Below are 18658 nucleotides of genomic sequence, written 5' to 3'. Positions count from 1 at the left end.
TCAGTGTGTACACCCGTGTAAGGCTGAACCACAAAATACAAGGAAAACTGTCTTGTGTAGACAATGTTGTGTATTGTAATGTATTGGACTTCCATCATAATTAAGTCAAAGGTATGGAGTTTGGAAAATAATATCAACTTATTAGGTTGGCAATGCATTTCTTACTTCACTGTTTGCATCTTTCAACAATATCATCTGTCCTTTGGAAGAGATGAACCAGTTAGCCCCACTGATGTCACTTCACTTTTTTTAATGGAGTTAGATCTTTTGAGAATCAAACGCCTTTAAAAAGGTGGTTGTTAAAATTTTTTAAATTGTTTTTCCACTAACACCTGTGGCTGTGGTCAGCTTGAATGTATGTGGGTTGATGGTGGTAGAATTTTCTTAAATATAGCCATTACTCTACTTTCTGTGGAGTTAGAGAGTTAGTGAATTTAGCTATATTTTGGCAAAATTACGTTTTTTTGTAATGTACGGAGCATACAAACGGACTGCAGAAAGCATTAGCCTGAAGAATTGTTTTGAGAAGTTTTTCTGGATGTTTTGAGACCCCCACCTTAAAAATCTTGTCGTCATAGGAATCCATTGTAACATGAATTCAACCACAGCTGCAGAGCTTTACAAAAAACAAACTAATAACTTTTAACAGCTACTTCTTAACCTTACAGGGCGGGGAGTGTTTGATACTCAAAGACTCCTTTTGGGAGGAGTATCATTATACTCTACTACATAGAAATGACAGAAAGAAAAAAAAAATCTTACAAAAAGCAAAGTGCTTCTTTGGCTTTGCACAAGCTTGGCAGTTGGCTTGTTGATTTCTTCACATAGTAGCTTCCAGTGTTGACGGGCCGCAAATATCACAACTGACTTTTTATTTTTTTACTTATGGAAAAGTTTGACTTTTTAGCTAGTGTACCTCCGCCTCTAAGGTGGAAAGGAGTCAGGTGGCAGACTGAACAAATACAGCTTCAAGGCATGATGAAGTGTAAATACAGATGTGATAATGTGTAAAGGAAGGATTATGTGCAGAGCTACAGAGTAAAAGAGGATGACAAACCATATAGGGATGAGACATACATAATGAATGCAGGATCCTCTGATACCTGTCACACCAGTGCCAGTCTCACACGCTATAATACACAGAGGTGACACAGGTGAATAGATGAGCATGGCATGCTCCTCACCTCCTCTCTTGGAGGAGCGGGATGATCGGGAGGAGGTGGACCACTGCTTGGTGAGTACACCTCGTGGCTGGAGAGTCTCTCCTCCTGAGCTGACAACCACCTCCTCAGCTTCAATGGAGCTGATCGCCTCCTTAACCTCTTGGTCTTTGTCTGGAGACGGAGAACCTCCGTTGGCCTCGGTGGCCTCCTCTGCCTGGCTGAACTGGGCCATTTTCCGGGCCAGAGTCAGCTGGGTTTCCAGCTCCAGCTGTCTGATGTCGTCCATGGTCAGACCGTACCACTCATCCTGCCAGCACCAGGCCTGCCGGTGGGCACGCACCATCACCTTTCTCAGTCCTGGGGAGGAGATGATGGGAGATATTACACACTAAACATGGAAAATCCTAAGGTTTATGCACTTAGATGAACTGAACTGAATCAAACACCTATCAAAATATACTGTTAGTAAAAGTAGCAAACTATCACATTACGTTAAATACTTTAGACATCTGTGACCATTTACTCACCAACATCGTGAATGAAGCGTTCAATCTTTGACTGCATCCCCCAGTAGCGGAACTCCACCTTGCACAGTTTGTAGGCACACATGATGGGGGTCTTCCCTGGGTTATTGTTGTACTCTTCTATCCAGTCGTCTTGCAGAGGGCCCCTCTGGGTCTTAACTGATTTGTAGAGCCGTGGGTCCTCCTCTGCTTTATACTCATGAGGGGGGATGGGATCTGTCACTATGTCGATTGGGTCTGAAGGAGACAATTCATATTCAGAGAGCAATGACTAATATAGCCAGGTGTTTTGATTCTAGTGCACCGATAATACATATTCTGTTTGGTTCCAGTGTCTGTAATATCATGTCATGATGTGTACATAAGTGGTTGGGGTAGTAGAACTTGTATGGGTTTGTGTTTAAAGTCTTGAAATTCCTTTTACAACTGAATTTCTGGCTGACAGGCAAATACAAGAATGAATGACTGATTAAAATTATTACAGCCACTGTTGTAACTGGGTCACTGCATGCCCTAAAACCATTCATTTCTGAGCACCTTCATCTTCGATGGGCAATCATGCTGTCAACCTCAGAAAAGAACAGATGCAGTACCATTAAAGTGCCACAAGTGGGCCTACCCTGCTGCTTATGTTTGAGAAAAAAAAAGAGGGCAGATGTCAAGACACCATCAGTCTAAAACCAACCAGTACTAACCTCTCAACATAAATAACTATTGCTGGATAAGCTTATTACTTTCTGTATAGTTCTCCAATGTAGGTACACGGTAGAACATGTACAGTATACTGACCTTGCTATGTGGTGAACTTCGAAAGTTAATGTAGCCCGATACAAATGAAGTAGCGTTTTAATATCTGAGTTTACGGTGTTGTAATGGTTCAGGATTAATACCAAATGGTCTCACCAATGGCCCTCTGTCTTTTCTCTGCTGCAGACATATTGAAGACATCTGCTTGGTTGCCTGTGTCGGGTTTATAGTAGGTTTCAATGTCAATGGAGAACTTCTCAACAAAGGGACAGGTGTATCTGAAAGAGAAGAGGCAACAAAATTAAGTAAAAACAACAAACAGACACAGAACAATTGTCCCAACAAACCAAGAGTGCATTATGGGTTCACATCTGTCTTCTTTCAGAAACATATTTTTAAACTGAATGGCTCAAGATCAGAACTATTTTATCAAGAGTGACAATACCCTCTCAGTGCTGAGGATAGAATATGTGTGAGCCTTGCCCATCTGTTGGCAATGAGAGCAAAGCTGTCACCGGTTGAATAGATGTGTCAACATGCACATGTAGTCTATCAATATCCTGACAGTATTGTCAAGGGCACATCTCTTTTCAGCACCTTCACGTCTCTGTGTTTGCCAGGCCCCACTTAGACAAATAGACTGACACATAGAGAATGAGAGGCCATCAAGATCTAACAGCCTGGGAGCGATGCTGGCCACACGCCGATATGATGGTCTGCTAGGGAATATTCTTACAATTTCCTCTGAGGTCTTTATTTTCTCTTGGCTTTTACTGAGGGAGGGGTTGAATTTTTGTCTTTAAATGTGTGTGCACCTACCAGCTGCAGCAGTTAGACACATATATTTCTATTACCAAAAATAAGAAATTTAGAGTTTTTATGCAGCCTTAGCAGAGTTTAATGCACTCTCACTACCGCTCTAAAGGGGTGTGGAGGTGGCCTTCATGCAGAAGATAACCTCACCTTGTGCGGGTGTAAGGGTAGGCGTTCCAGGACTCCTCTTCAACCCTCAGTGCTGCTTTGGGCAAGATGGAGCGGAACCAGCTAGGAATGTGCATGCCAATGTGGTAGACCTTGTGGGTGTACTGGCCTGTCCCACCTGGTCCATCTGTGTAGGGCTTATTCTCTAGGATCTCCACCCCACTACCTTCACCACAGCTCTCTTCTCTGCTTTTTTTCTGGAAGAAGAAGAAATGAAGAAGAAATGAAGTTGAAGTTGGCAAGGTTTGCATATAAGCACTGTACTGTAAAGGGAGTGTTGCATTTAAAAATATGAATACAAATTTTTCCCTTAATCTGAAACATATATTTAAAAATGAACTGAAACAAACAAATGAATGAATGGATATTGTGCTTTTTGCAGATAAGAATTTGAAGGGTGTCTCATCCTTATGACACAATTGTTACAACAAGAGCACAGGCACCTAAATGAATAGCCTCCTGAAAGCTCTGTCACCGCTGAATTGCAAATCAGGATGCCCAAAAACAAGCCCATGGAGCTACACCTTTCCCATATTTACATTCCAGGTGCACAGAGGGAGAGAGCCTGGGTGGACACTGCAGATGCAGTTGAGTGGAGCAACAGCTAGGTGACTCCAAGCTTCAAAGACAAGAATGTGTGGCATGGCAAGAGGATGATTTGTGATGGTTATGAAATCAACAAAACAGGAAACCTTGACAGCAGAGCATAGTCCAAGTGCTGACGATATTGAAAACACAGGGAGCAAAGAGCAAGGACCATAAATGTCAGAGATCACTGATGTATCATCTTTTCTTTTTGTCGTTGTCCAGTCTTTCTACATACAGCTCAAAGTACGTCTGACGCAGTATTTAGTACAGTGCCGGGATAATAGGGAGACAGATTTCTCCAGTCAGACCAGTGGTGAGAGGCGACACAAGCGAGGCAGTGAATCAGTGGAGTAGGGAAGAGGAAGCCATGAGGCAGCCAGCACTCCGGACCTCATTACCTCTGACAGGTCATTCATTAGCCACCCGCTCTGCTCTCAACAGCCCAGACACAGCTCCGAAGACACAGCACAGACACCACAGCAGCCAGTACACAACATGTTGGAACATAGCTGATGTAAATGTCAAGTTTACAGTGTAATGTGCGCATACAAGCACTATGAAAATGTATGCCACCAAGAAATAGACACATGAACGAACAAATTATGTGTCTACACAGAGTAACAATTTTAAGAAATAATGTAAAGGAAGAGTTCACCTAAAACACAATACAACATATCTTCCCACTTATGCAGAGAACTATCAGCTGGTTTTTCAATTAGAGTGCTCACAATAAAGTCAGTTGCATTATTGTGAGCACAATCAACATTATATTTGGAAAAAGAAATTGATTCTGAGTTTTCCTAATGTGATTATTTTCCTTTGTATACAGCTGACAGCTCCAAATGTTGCCAAATGATATCTGGACGTAAAGGCATCAGTCCAGGTAAGAGGGAAAAATTAGTTTCCCTGTGTTTTGCAGTCGACTGTCCCTTTAATTTGGTTGCTGACAGGTTACTGTAGCCTGTCAAAAGCATTGTCCCTTCTTCTCCCCCCTGGAGCAATGGATTATTCTCTCCAGTTCATCCAGAGAAAGATTACAAAACACTGGCCAGGGCTCAGCTGTTTCCTTAAAGTAGAAGGGGAAGTGAGGGAGTAGTTCACAAGTTTAATGTTAAATGAACACTGAATGTAATGTTAGATTACTAATAAAAACAGTGTGCTGTGTTAATTTGCGTACAGATGTAAACTAAACCTGTGGGAGAACAGAAATGAAGGGAGATTTCAAGACATTTCGCAAGTGCGTCGACTGGCTTCCGTACTACTGTAAAATCCATTTTGGCTCAGTGCACAAAGACAAAGTGCCCACTGTGTTGTGAGTTCAAGTCCTGCCCTAAAACCTCTGCCACATAGCACTCGCTCTCTCTTTCACGCTCACCTGTCTTTGAACAGCCATCAGACACTTACAATCACCATGAAACCCCACTGTATGTGTTTAGATGCGACAGCTCTTACAGGATAGGAGTCATATCCTGGTTTTTTTCCTCCTGCTGTCAAGTTAGTGATGCGTGTTTCCTGTTTGAATTGCTGCTTTTCACTTAACTACATGGATACAGTTGCTTAGTTAGAACATGATGGATGTGTGCGAATTAATGAGACACAGTGAGATCCTCTCATATTTAATTTCCGCATTTGCTTTGTACATTACTGCATCTACCTATGCAGTGATGATAAAATTTACAATAAGCTATAGATTAAGAGAGCGGTGTTGTTAGGGTAAAGGAAAGCAGGTGAGAGAAGAGATGGGGTGGGGCGTTGCCTGCTGAGGTGCAGATATGGCCAGACTGTCCTAAGGCCCTGACTTCATCCATGAGGCTTACACCGGGGATGGATTGCAGGCAGGCAGGCAGGCCTACAAGCTGCAGTTGCCCTGGCAACATACAGCAATGAAGTGAGGGTATCTACAGACACCAGCAAAATCCTCGTTTCCTCTCTGCTCAGAATATAGCCCTCTCTCTTTTCCTTCCACCCACTCTCTCATTTCTTCCCCTCCCTCCTTTGCAGTCTCCTCCACTTCCTCTTTTTATTCACCCCCTCTCTTGAACAAAAACCTGACCACCGGCACGTTGCTGATGTCATGGTTGCCATAGTGATAGAAGCCTCACAGCGACGAGGCTGGGCAGAGAGAGTGAGGTCAGGGGGAAAGGTAACTATGGGTCACTAATGTAAGAATTCCTCTTCCTGTGAATTGTTTACATGCTTAAGAGTGCACATAGGATATGCACCGTTTTTTTTTTTTTTTTTTTTTATACGGATAGCTAGACTTTGTGTAATCCTGCTTGCACGTTTGTGTCACGTTTTGCACAATGTCCTGTATGACAAAATCTTACACAGGGTATGTAGAGGATCTGGGAGCACATCAGGTCAGAACAGATACTGTAGTTATGTGTTTCGCATAATTAATAATTCTCAACAATACACTGTCCACTACAGCAAAGGTGCCAAAGAAATGATCAAGTGTGCAGAAGTGTGGTGCACTGACTAGTTTGAGACGTCTGCTTGCTTTGGGGCATGCCAGCTGAGTCATGTTCCCAGCCATCTACAGCTCAACTGAATTACCTGTCTGTTTGGTACACTGCAGGGAAGATATGCAGAAAAACAACAGACCGACAGGCAAGGTTGTCAAATGAAAAGTCTGAGACCAATATACTCTTGGACTTGTGCTGTAATCATCAAATATTATTTCCATTTGTCCAGAGAGGACAAAGAAATGTCTTTACAATGATACAACATTACTACAACTAAAGTTGGTATTCGGAGAATGTCAGAAACACTTTCAGACAAACTGTAGCACCAAGAAAAAAAAGGAGAGGCTCTCTGAGACAATACAGGTGAAGAAAGCTGTAGCCTGGGTTGTAGTATTGTTATACCAGTGGGCGGATGTTAATTTTAGCCAACTATGTCGCTCATTAATTTGGGTGTAACATCAAGTGTTGTTGGAGAAACCTCTCTGTGGTTGGTCAACAGCTTGTAGGCATGCTGGGGTTTCCTTACTCAAGTTTTTACCTTCTTCAATGGAGCTTCTCCCTGAGGGCTGCAGCTGCCATGTATGATCACCTAACTGAAATATATGTGAAGAATATGAGCTGGGTGACACTTAAGTACATGTACTTCAGGGTCCGTTTGTTGCTCTGTGTGGCTTTAAAGGGACACTGAATTTATTAGATTTAGCTGCTGATTTCAATTGACAATGCGCTATGAATATAAGAGAAAATATGTTGCCACATAGAATAACTAAAAGTGTATAAATCATCCTTTCCTGCTAGCAGCTGTAAACCCTAACGCTCTTACACACACCCTCAGTCTCAAATGAAACCATCTGACACAGACAAAGCCGTATATCCATCTCCAGCGTAAAGTATGTGTGTGCAATAAGAAAGCAGGGTGCCCCCAACCTCCTTCTGAACAAACATGCAGTCTATGACGAATGGAAACAGCCAGCTTCAGAGAGTTTAATTTGGATAATCTATCAGCACACAAGCTCTCTTTGTTCTGTTACTCCACCAGCACCGGACACCATGTGACCAACCGTTTCATAATTGGGCACCCTACGATCGCACTCTTGAAAAATCCCCTGCGTTAATTTATCTCCTCTTTGCCTGCTTGTTTGGCCAGGTGGGTGAGAATTTGGTGGGCAACATGGCGTTGTGACCTCACCTGGATCATATAGAGCTGGGCGATGCGATACTCCTCCACACTCATGGGCATGGGGATGCGATACTCCTTGATAAGCATGGTGAAGCTTGGAGAGGGGGAGGAGGGGGATCAGGGAAAAGACTGACAAGGGAAGGGGGGAGGGAGGGACAGAGGGAAGGGAGGGGGAGAGGGGACAGGAGAGACTCCGGGGGCTCCTATATGTGACTCGTCAAATCACCAGCTGAAGTCCACATTGATGGTTCCTGTGGGGGAAGAAGCAAATGAGAGCATGAAATACTTAAGCTGTGAATAAATTTAAAAATAAATACCGACAAGCATCCGATCACTGATGTTTGTTATAGTCAAAACATGATGTTAAGCCTGATGTTGGATATCCAAAAATACTTAATGGTTCTTCAAACAGTTCTTCATCAATATCCATCACTCAAAAGCAGAAGCCAGCTTCAATCACCAATAAGATTCATCATAAGCAAAAGATAAAAGCACACAGACTAATTTCAGAAGCTGGACGACTCTTATATACACAACCAAGAACAAATATTTAACATCGTGGCTCACACGCAGATGAAAAGGAGAGAAGAGCCGGAGCATCATTCAGAATATATGCTCAATGTAGTTAGTGTATGTCTGGTCCAATCCTTGGTATCGAGGACGAGCAGCAGCGCTGTGTCTCCATCGAGCATTTCAGATCCAAGTAAGGCACTTCCCAGGATAAACTTCTCTTCTTATACACAGGCCACAGCTCCGTGTGTGTGTGTGTGCATGTGTGTTTGTGTGTTTGTGGGGAGGCGGGTGGCTGGAGTCTACGGAACGCACCCGTGCCTTGCTGACAGTCCCAACAGCCACCCTGTCTCTCCCAACCCCTTCAGCACCGTCACATGGGGGGCTCACTCAGCATAAGAGGGATTACAGTTGAGTGGAGCATTACATAACATTGTAAGAGCCCCCTGTGCATGATCGAGGTTTCACAAATAGCAGCATTAGAATTACACAAAGCATTGTTTTCAAACCACTGGGCATTGGATAGGGGTAGGTGTAGGCTATACATACGCAACGTGTGGGTGGTGTGAGTTGCAGAAGTCTGCTTTGACCGCTGAGGGAAGAACAACTCTCCAAAGCCAAGCGAGTACAAAACAAGATCATGACTGTACAGCATTGTGCTGCGCTGTAGTGGGAGTTTATCTAAATTAAATATCACAGGTGACAGCTAAGGTGACACATTAACTGAAGAGGAGTCAATAAGGAAAGGGGAGATATCAACTAGTTGAAAGAACTCTGAAATGAGTGATGGCACACACAAGAAGCACATTATTATATATTTATTATTATATATTTTTTAAAAGAAAAGTAACCTCAGTCCTTGAAGTGGAAAACAGTTACAGGCTTAATCCTAGGTTATATTTTTATATATCTAGAGAAAGTTTAAAAAAAAAAAAAAAATGAAACTACACTCCTGTTAATAATTGAACAAAAAAGATTTAAAAGACTAGTCACGAAGGGATAGTTCAGTCTGTGCAGTCTCAGCTACATCTGGTGGAATCACAGTGGACAGGATCTCAGTCTTGGTGCTGAGGAGACTGTACTGTACAGTGCACTACGTGTGAGGGAAGACAACAACATTGTCCTGGCACAGCCTGCATTGGGCTGTGACTACAAATGTGACTACACAACATTGCATAACCCCAATAATCGCTCGTTTCTGACCTATGGCAGCAACTGGACCTCGCTCTGGCAACCAGCCATTCGGTCTAATCACACTAATCACACTAATATTCCCACTGCGTCACTTATCCAGGGAACAAAGGCCAGCTTTGGTGTAACCAAGGGTTTCGGTCTTCCACCTATTGAGTGCTCGCCCCCACAACTCCCCACTGAAGACACATTCACCTAATGCGTCTGACGCACTGCCAAGACACAGATGCAGCCTGTCTAACTTTTCAACCTGGACCAGGTGCTTCCTAATAGACTGGGAGGTGCACTGGTGAAAAGAGGGTAACATTGTCTTCAATACACTTTTCATATCTTTGCTTTACGTAGAAAAACAACGCATTGACAAAATCGGAGCAGAACGCCACGTTTTACTGAAAATAACTGCACCTTTGGGAAGGGCTGGGATAAAACTAGGCTGGCTGGAGAGGCCCACAGAAAAGCTTGTGGCTCAGGAGCCTGAGAGGCCTCTAGATGTTAGAGGTAGGCTAGAAAGGGGAAGGTCACAGTGCTAATCCTTGTTGACAGTGCTGATGATAAACAGCTTCACAAACTACTTGAGGCATGGTTCAACAATTCATACAACAGTTTGAATGCGGGTCGCAACTGATCCTGCAACAAACTTCTGAGTGTTTCTGAGAATTTGCTCTGGGCCAGCGATTCTGGATGTGACATCTGTACTGACTGGAAGTCATTCAGTTCAACATGGTAAGACAGACTTTTACTGTCTGATTATCTGCCGGAGAAAGACAACTGTGTGAATCAAAGCCCAACAAGCTGCCACCGACAGGCAACCCACATACAAGGGAGTGACACCAGGTATGTAAAGAGAGACAGGAAAAGCTACAGGCAGCATAACACAGGGACCCCGTGCAGTCATAGCATTACTCTATCTAGCAGGAGGATGTATTAGGAGCCTGCAGTGATGATACTGTACAGGGATTTGTAGAGATGCTGGTGTATGTGAATTATGTGCCCAAATGCTAAGCAGGTTTATGACAGTTTTGCTGTTTGTTAGCGCTGCAACTAACTATTATCTTTATTATAAATTTGTCTGTTGATTTGATTAATCCACTAATTATTTAGTCAATAAAATGTCAGAAATTAGTAAAAAAGTCCAACAACGATTTCTCAAAAACCACGCTGAGGTATTCAAATTGATTGTTTTGCTCAAACAACAGTCTAAAGTCGAATCAATATAAAATATATTAAATTAGGAAAAGGCAGCAAATCCTCACATCTAAGAAGAGAGAGCGACATATGTTTGACATTATTCCTTCAATCCACTGATGAACTAATTGTTACAGAAAATCAATTCTGAGTAGCTTATAAATTTTTTTCTTTTTTAATTTTTGCTTTACTTGGTTTTTAAGTTTTAATGTTCCATTTTTTTATGAAACAAATTTCAGTGGTTGTATTTTTCCAATTAATTTTAGGTTTATGATTAATTTATTAGTTTTAGCAATTTTAGTATATATATACACACACACACATATACACACACACATATATACACACACATATACACGTATACACACACATATACACGTATACACACACATACACACATACACGCATATACACACATACACGCATACATATATACACACATACATCGACATACATACATATATACATAAACATATACATACATACTCACAGATATTTGGCCTTTGTGTTCAAAATATCAGGAATATATGACAATCCATGTTTGTATTTGTTATTATAAATTAATTTTCACAAATGGGGGACACATTCATGTCAACGTGGTTGTCAATAATACACGTTGCCTTGCAGTAAGTGACTAGCTGGGACAAAAATGTTTAAAAGAGACAAAAACATTTAAAAAGAAACCTGGTCTTTTACAGACTTGTTAAGCGGGATTCTATGTTCATTTAAGTTTCAGCTTTCCCCTTCCTACAATGTGTTCCATTCTGTTTCTTGAGATAAACCATTTTAACTTTTAGTTTCAACATTGCTTTTAGTAAAATATGAAAATCTTGTAGCATACTGTTTTTCTAGCTTATGGGAGCAACTGCCAAAGACGGACACAACCAAACTGGCTCCCATAACATGTGTTTGTTACAGATTTTTCCTGTGTTTATTAGTAGTGTCGTTTTATGATGTGGATACTTAAACTTGATTAAATGATAACACAGCATGCACATATTTAAGCATTATGGCTGTGGCTTAGATTTAGTATGCAATACCTTCTCCTTTAAGGATATACTGCAGATTAATGAAGCCTTCTAACTTCTCCTCAAATATAATCAATACATCTCCTCTACAGCAGTATCGCAGACTCAGACCTATCTGAAATGCCATAACTCATTGATGGTTTAAACCTGTATCTCTCTGACTCTTTCCTTTGTGACTGATGCAGATGCTGTGCACAGCAAAGGACCTGTAATGCTCAATCCACCAGCAGCCTCGAGAGAGTACTGGCACCATGCTTGACCCAGAAAAAGCCCTCTCACACACAGAGTTTAAAAATAGCCCGGTCACAATAATCCTACCATACGCAAGCAGAGTGCTTGACGTTGTTTGTTCAGAGAATATGCTCATTCCCTTCTAAAAATACAGTCTCTGCCCCCCTCTAGGCAGTGACGCAATAGCAGCACACGCCAATGCACAGCACTCATCACAAAGCAGCCTCCAATGTTCCTGCTCCTGTTTCGACAAAACTGAAGCCAACAATAGCTACAACATACCTTGAGTAGGACTGTGTTTTGTACCTCTGCCCACCACCGCTTTTTTAGAGCGTTAAATGTGTCCAGCTGTGGCAGGACAGTGCACCCTGAGGTGTATAATGCTGCAACCACCGCATCTTTGACCCTAAGAAGGTATGATGAACCATCAGAGTAACTGATCATTCCTCTAGCCAAGAGCATGACTGTTTAAAATCACACGTTTTTCACTTCTATATCTATTTCAAAGCTGAATTAACCACTACACATCAGCTAAAAGCTTCTCCAGAGGCACAGGACAGACATCGGTCAATCCAATGGAACTTTCCAGATAACATGATGCCTAATACCACATGAGCCATAAGGATAGTGCCTGTAGTTACAGTGACATCTGTGTGACTGCAAGAGCTGGTAAAAACAATCAAGCGCTGAAAGATTTGCACATCTGCTCACCTCTAAACAGGGATAAGTGTCTGACTTAAACAGTTGAAACCTGCTTACTCCACATTGCAAACACTGGATTATCCGTCACAGACCAAAGGCTTTTGCATCAACCTAAACATTTAATCTTCCTTTCACTCTGAGATCCAATTTCCTTGCCCCCCTCAGGCTGCTCTGTACCACAAAGTGAAATTGGCATTACTGATTCTGTCTCAAGGTACAACATATAGCTTAGGACTGAAAGCTATATGCACAGCAAACAGGCTGACCACAGGACAGGGAGCAACAGTTGGGTCTTTCAAAAAGTAGAACATGCTCATACGAAGCTTTTTCCCAAAGGCCACAATGGTGGCACTTTTTAAATTTAGCCCTGTTTTAAAGAGCATCACTTGAGGCGGAGCAACAGAGGAGGTGGTGAATCCCAAAGCTGCTGGGGATTTGGGAGTGAGGTGGGCGAGGGGGGTTTGAGGGGGTAGGTGGCGGGGGGAGTTCCCTCATGCCTGACTGGAGACAAGACGCCTTTAGAATACAAGTGGAAAAGGTTAGCCCCTGGACTGCCTAAAATACCATAGATCCATTTCACACAACATTTCCTTGACACTGCAGAGACAACTTCAGCTATGACAACCGCTGCAAACACAGCCTCAGCCTGTGACAAGAACCCCTTGATTGAGCTAATGGGTTTATCCACCAATCCAGTTAAAATGTCAAAAGGCTTAAGATAATGCTGTTCGTGTCGGGCTGTGGGCCGTGTGCACTACGTGGCCAGAGCAATGGAGTTTACCATCCACCTGCAATGACCAAGGAGGCCATGAAGCATATTTCAAACAAGCGCAATGTACAAAGACTAGACTTCTCTGTCCCATGGAGTATCTAATAAGTGTAAATTTATTGAATCATTAATCAGGGGTATAACTGTAAAAAATATAAACTATTTAGTACCGATTACAAAATTGATTTACACCCAACAAAACCTGCCCCCCCTTAGGGCTTAATGAAGAACGGGATATGCACTCTTACCTCAAGAATGACTACTTTTATTTTCATCTATAAATCTATTTGTATTAAGGTGTTCAATGGTAACATGGGGAGCTACAACTTTTATCTGTACTACATTTGTGAATGTGCAGGGTATTAATCAACCGTTTTAGCCTTGATACAAGATATTTTTATCTCTACCCATTTGAAATACTCCATGGGACAGCAACTAGAATATTTCTAAACAGTATACAGGTGTGCATTGGGTGGAGGCTATCTGACAAAGACCATTTCGTGCTTTGTTTGACTTCAATAAAGCAGGGAAGGGGTGAGCAAACATTTATCTTTTCTCCATATTTAAAAAGTGGTCAGGATTGTTTGCATGCTATATCACACAATGCAAAACTCAAAGGCAGGAGGAGCAAGAGCAGGGAAAACATTCTAAGTGATCCATTATTTAGTCTGTATCACAGACTCAATTTAAACGGAGGCTGAGCTAACAAAACAGACCAGTGTAGATGAAACAGAATGTGATCCCCTAACATCAGATCTCTTACTATCAAAGATGAGTACGCCACAAAGAAATGCTGCAACAACATGAGTAACCACAGACACTAGCAGTGCCATATGCTGGCAGAGAAGTTTGGTCATGTAAAACGCAAGAGATAAAAAATGCAAATCATAATAAATAGTGATGCATCATCTTGTGCCACATAGTGTAAGTACAGTAAGCTCCAGGATGCGCCCTAGATTAAGGCCATCACTCTTCCTGTCCCTCAGGTCCATGCTCCTCCACAGGCTAAAGAGGGTGGATGCACAATCTGCCCTTGTTCTTTACTCATCATCCAAGTACAAGGGGAAAGCTAAAAATATTCGACACCCTGTGAGCATCTCCTCCATTGCATTCCTCCTCCTTCTCTTCATCCTCTCCCTCCTACAGTACTCGTGCAAGTAAAGACTGCTCCTAAAAATGATCCTCCTTTACACAGGGCGGGAAAGAACAAGAACCACAGTCACAGTGAAGAATGTAGTGTCGTGAGGAAAGCAGAGGTTTACAGAGAAGATTACTGCAGGATTAATAACCAGCCAAATAAAGTGTTAATCATCAACTAACTACGAGTTTTAGTCTACATACAGACAAGGCAAGACATTCTTAACTTTTATGGCATAAGAGATAGTACATCTAAAGTATATCAAAACTAATCATTTACTGCTTGAAAAAGTTACATGGACTAAAATAAGATTATAAAGAAAAGCCACACCTGAAATATAGTTGCTACAATATCAGCTATTTTTGACATTTCTAACTAACTTACAAATATATGCTTCGATAGTAAGTTTCATGAAAATAGCTCTACAAAACGTATCTGCAAATATAAGCTCACTCCAAGGCAGATCAGTGAACGTCACGACATGTAAAGCTCTGAACCAGTGGAAAATAAGTAAAGGGTTAGATTAGATACCCCCATAGCATGTAATTAAAATTTGACATAAATAAATCTGGTGCCCAGTGACTGCTGAGAACTTTAAGCTGCTTTAATAAGTGGAATCATTGTTTTTTTATGCTTCAGTGATGCTCATCAGCACACCATTTTCCAAAACGAGCCCCCTACATACCAACTCTATCTCTAATCAACGCCACACTTCACTCTGAACTCCAAAATTAAATGACCTTATATGCAAATTACACTTGGATTAATCAGTTATGTACCAAGGTTAAATGAGGATCTCCCCTCGCTGTCATTCTCTCCGAGCGCTCAGACAGCCTAAATCAACTGCGCAGAGAGCGGTCTTATGTAACTTGGACAGATACAGAAAAGGGAAGCATTGCTACCCTAGCATTCTGTCCACCCCATTAGTTAATTCATGTAACCAACAGACCACAGGAAATGCTTTTGTAGACCTAGACAATCTCTCTCAAACATCTCCATCAGCCACGCTGAGTGTCTGGTAGCAAGAGGATGCTGATACAAATCAAGGCCTTCTTGCCAATGTGAAGCCTATTGCTGAGTACTTGCTCACCACTGACAGCCCAAAAGCTTGACACAAAGGCTTGGAGGAATACCAACTAATGGATTTCCAGTATCACTGCCCCTAGCAATCTCTCACAATAGTGCAAAGTGGCTTTGACTCTAGGAAATACCACAGTGATGTGGCTGAGACTGCAGTGAGACAATACCTACATTATCAGTCTATGGCAGAATCCAGGCAGATTCTCACATGTTTCGGACCGTATGATTTGACTGACAATCAACCCATTTGTAATAACTCAAAAGGAGTTATTTGAGATGCGCATTTGAGATGAAAAGTTTAAAAAAATGACGCAAAATGAAGTATAGTGAGTATAACTTGTTTTATTGGTAGGACCATATCCAAAATCTGGAAACTTGAGCCTGGATAAATGTTAGATATTCATAAGATCTGTCAGCAAACGGCCGTACGCAAAGAGAAGGATAAGGCAAACTTCATAAGTGTCAAATGTGTGTAGCAGTTTATAGCACACATTTTAGAAAATAGTGGCATAAACCCAAAAAAGTAATGTCTATTCAGTCTATTTTTCGTTTCCGCACATTGAAAAAAAACTTCAGTAGCACTCTCATAAGTTGCAATGCAACTTTTTTTGAATAACTATGTTGAAGAAGAGAAATTAAATGGATTATACTCTAAAAAACTTGAAAAATGTTTCGCCTGAAGCCAAAATGCATTTCCTTTCCTGCCCCTTTATCCTCTCCATCACTGCTTGAAAAGAGGGGGTTACCATGGAGACACAGAGGGCCCTTTCCTTATTGGTTGCCAAGATGAAGTCAGAGTGACGAGGAAAATAGAGACCAGACGCTGCTGGGGCAGATACTTCTTTCTCCTGTTTTCTCCTGTCTCCACTTTCACTTTTGTCCGTCTCTGTTCTTCCCCACCACGGCTCATTTGCACTGAACTCAGCTTTCTGTCTTCTGGCTACAGCAGCCACGAGCAATGATCACATTTTCTACCATAGTGTCAACCTAAATATATGCTACTGTGAAACATGTAGATAACAATTCTCTATATAACAGATTGCAGGATTAAAATAAAGTGGTGGGTGTGACACACATTAGCTAAACCATAAGCCACAGCTACGTGGGCTTCACAGATCTAACATGCTGGTTAAAATCAAAGCACTTAATATTTATTGCCAATAGTGTACTTTGGTCTAAAATAATGTCACTACCTGCCTCACTTGGAGAACTAAAAATATACTCTACGCCATGTTCAATTATGATGCAAGTTCTCTCTTTATAGTTTAATATTAATTTAGTAGACTACCAATAGCTCCGACTTCAAAGATGTAGCAGTGAGTTAGAAGAATGTGAAGAAAAAGAATACTAATATTCAGGGGAAAGGGGAAGTTTAAATGGTATTTAATATTTGTATTTATTAGACTGACTAACGGGTTTTTTTTGTTTTTCGTTTAACTGAATGCAAAAGTCCCCAACCAATAAATTCATAAAAGGAGGGACGAGAAACAACTCTGATCTCAACACAACAATCCCCACCTTTCTATGCTACTGCTTTTATACAGTGTTCTTCTGTTTTAAGTTTCTGGTTTAAAGAAAGTTTAATCATTGAGTCATGGTTCAGGGAGTAGGCCTGTATTCATTTAGAGGAAACCATGCATCAAGGTTTATTAACTATCAATACATAAGAAACTTGCTCATAAAAAACTGAGGCTGTCTATTTGCCCTTTCGTGAAATACCTCAAACCCTCTTGTGCAGCACAAATATTGTGTGATTCCAAAAAGTGTTCTACCCGATGACCAAAGACAGAAGCCTTCTCCCACACTGACCATAAAAGGCCGTTTTCAAAGCTGCTCATGGTCCTACAACTTTGGCCAACATTTCATTGGTTTCTGAGTACAGGTTTCCAGCTCTGTGGAAAACCCAGTTTTATCACCTTGGGATTTTATTATCAGAGCCAGAGCCTATATAAACCAGAAACTCTCTATCAGTCTAATCAGTACAGCATAAAGGATTCTGACATCTCTCTCACACAGAGATACACCGCTCTGAATAGAGACGCGGCGCTTTGTCTGGCAAATGGAAGCAAAGAATGGGCATAACACAGAGAGACTCCTCAAAAAAAAAAAGCCTGCAGGAGGAAAAAAGGGAATGAAGTGAGGGGGCAGCGAGGAGGGGGAGTAAGGGTCTGAAGGAGTCTATTTTTAGCCTCAGAGAAATCAGGTGTCTGTGGCCAGTGGAAAAGAAAGGGGAGCGCGGGTAAACTGACATGAAGCAGCACTGTCGCTTTCATTTTACATGATCCATGTGAGTCAGAGAGCGCTGCAAGGGTCGGGGTTGGGGATAGGACAGAACACAAACAAATATAAAATGGCATATCTGGTCTATATTGACACGAAACACAAGAGGAATGCATTTCACATGAAAACTGTAGGGATAAATAGTGAAATAGCTCAAATAAAAATGTGATTAATAGACTTTGATGAGAATTTGATTCAGCCACAGCCTCACAATTGATGTGGACACCCTGAAAAGTGGGCAGGAAGAGGTCCACTTACTAGCACTTTCTTCAGTGATTGGGTGATGAAAGCAACATTTCTACTTCACAGCAGACAATGCTCATTGGAGATTAGATTAGTTAATACATAATTTACTGGGATTAGGATGTTGCCTCACAGAGACAGATACTATTGTATCTTTCCGCTTACGAGCTAAGAAGTTTCCTGGTAGAGAGGGTGTGTGTCCGAGTGCCTCAATTTCACCTTGTGCACAAGCCTGATGAATGTCAACACGAAACAAAACCCCCCTTCCCTGAAAGGATGCACAAGACTTCATTCCTCTTCCACAAAATAAAACTCAAGTAAGGACAAAGGAAGATGGTCACCTGCTATAAAGACCTCCGTTTTTCTTTGGGGTCCACCCACATTGCCAGAAACACTGGTGTCCTAAAGGAAAACGACATGGAGCAGACCGGCGCAAAGCGTTCGTCTTGGTATCATTTCCCAGACAACACCACTGTAGGAGCATTAGCAGTGATGTGCCATTCATCAGCTGGCTCATCAGGCATGCGTGGGGACAGGTTGTACCCCTGTGGTCCCTGTCAACAGCTCAACACCGATATTAGCATCACCTGCTTTGTTCAAGGGAGCTGAGGTGGGAGGGCATGTTCGGGGAGAAGGACAGAGTCTCTGGAGCT

The 18658-nt window shown here is 41.8% G+C and overlaps 1 protein-coding gene across 4 annotated transcripts in view; it reads right to left on the bottom strand.

Annotated features, from left to right (window-relative positions):
• Window positions 1-18658, bottom strand: part of LOC120805538 (membrane-associated phosphatidylinositol transfer protein 2-like) — a 42003-nt gene that overhangs the window by 17347 nt on the left and 5998 nt on the right. For all 4 annotated transcript variants that reach the window (XM_040155853.1, XM_040155854.1, XM_040155855.1 and 1 more), the window contains exons 2-6: window positions 7658-7899; window positions 3398-3612; window positions 2591-2712; window positions 1691-1924; window positions 1185-1520 (exon numbers count right to left, since the gene is read on the bottom strand). In XM_040155853.1, the coding sequence (XP_040011787.1) occupies window positions 1185-1520; window positions 1691-1924; window positions 2591-2712; window positions 3398-3612; window positions 7658-7735 (985 nt within the window). In that variant the 5' untranslated portion in view covers window positions 7736-7899. The remainder of the gene's footprint in view (window positions 1-1184; window positions 1521-1690; window positions 1925-2590; window positions 2713-3397; window positions 3613-7657; window positions 7900-18658) is intronic.

This window comes from Xiphias gladius, chromosome 19 (genome assembly GCF_016859285.1).
Source record: "Xiphias gladius isolate SHS-SW01 ecotype Sanya breed wild chromosome 19, ASM1685928v1, whole genome shotgun sequence".
Taxonomy (NCBI): Eukaryota; Metazoa; Chordata; class Actinopteri; order Istiophoriformes; family Xiphiidae; genus Xiphias; species Xiphias gladius.
Note: the sequence above shows the minus strand (reverse complement) of the source record. Positions and strands in the feature narration are given on the sequence as shown.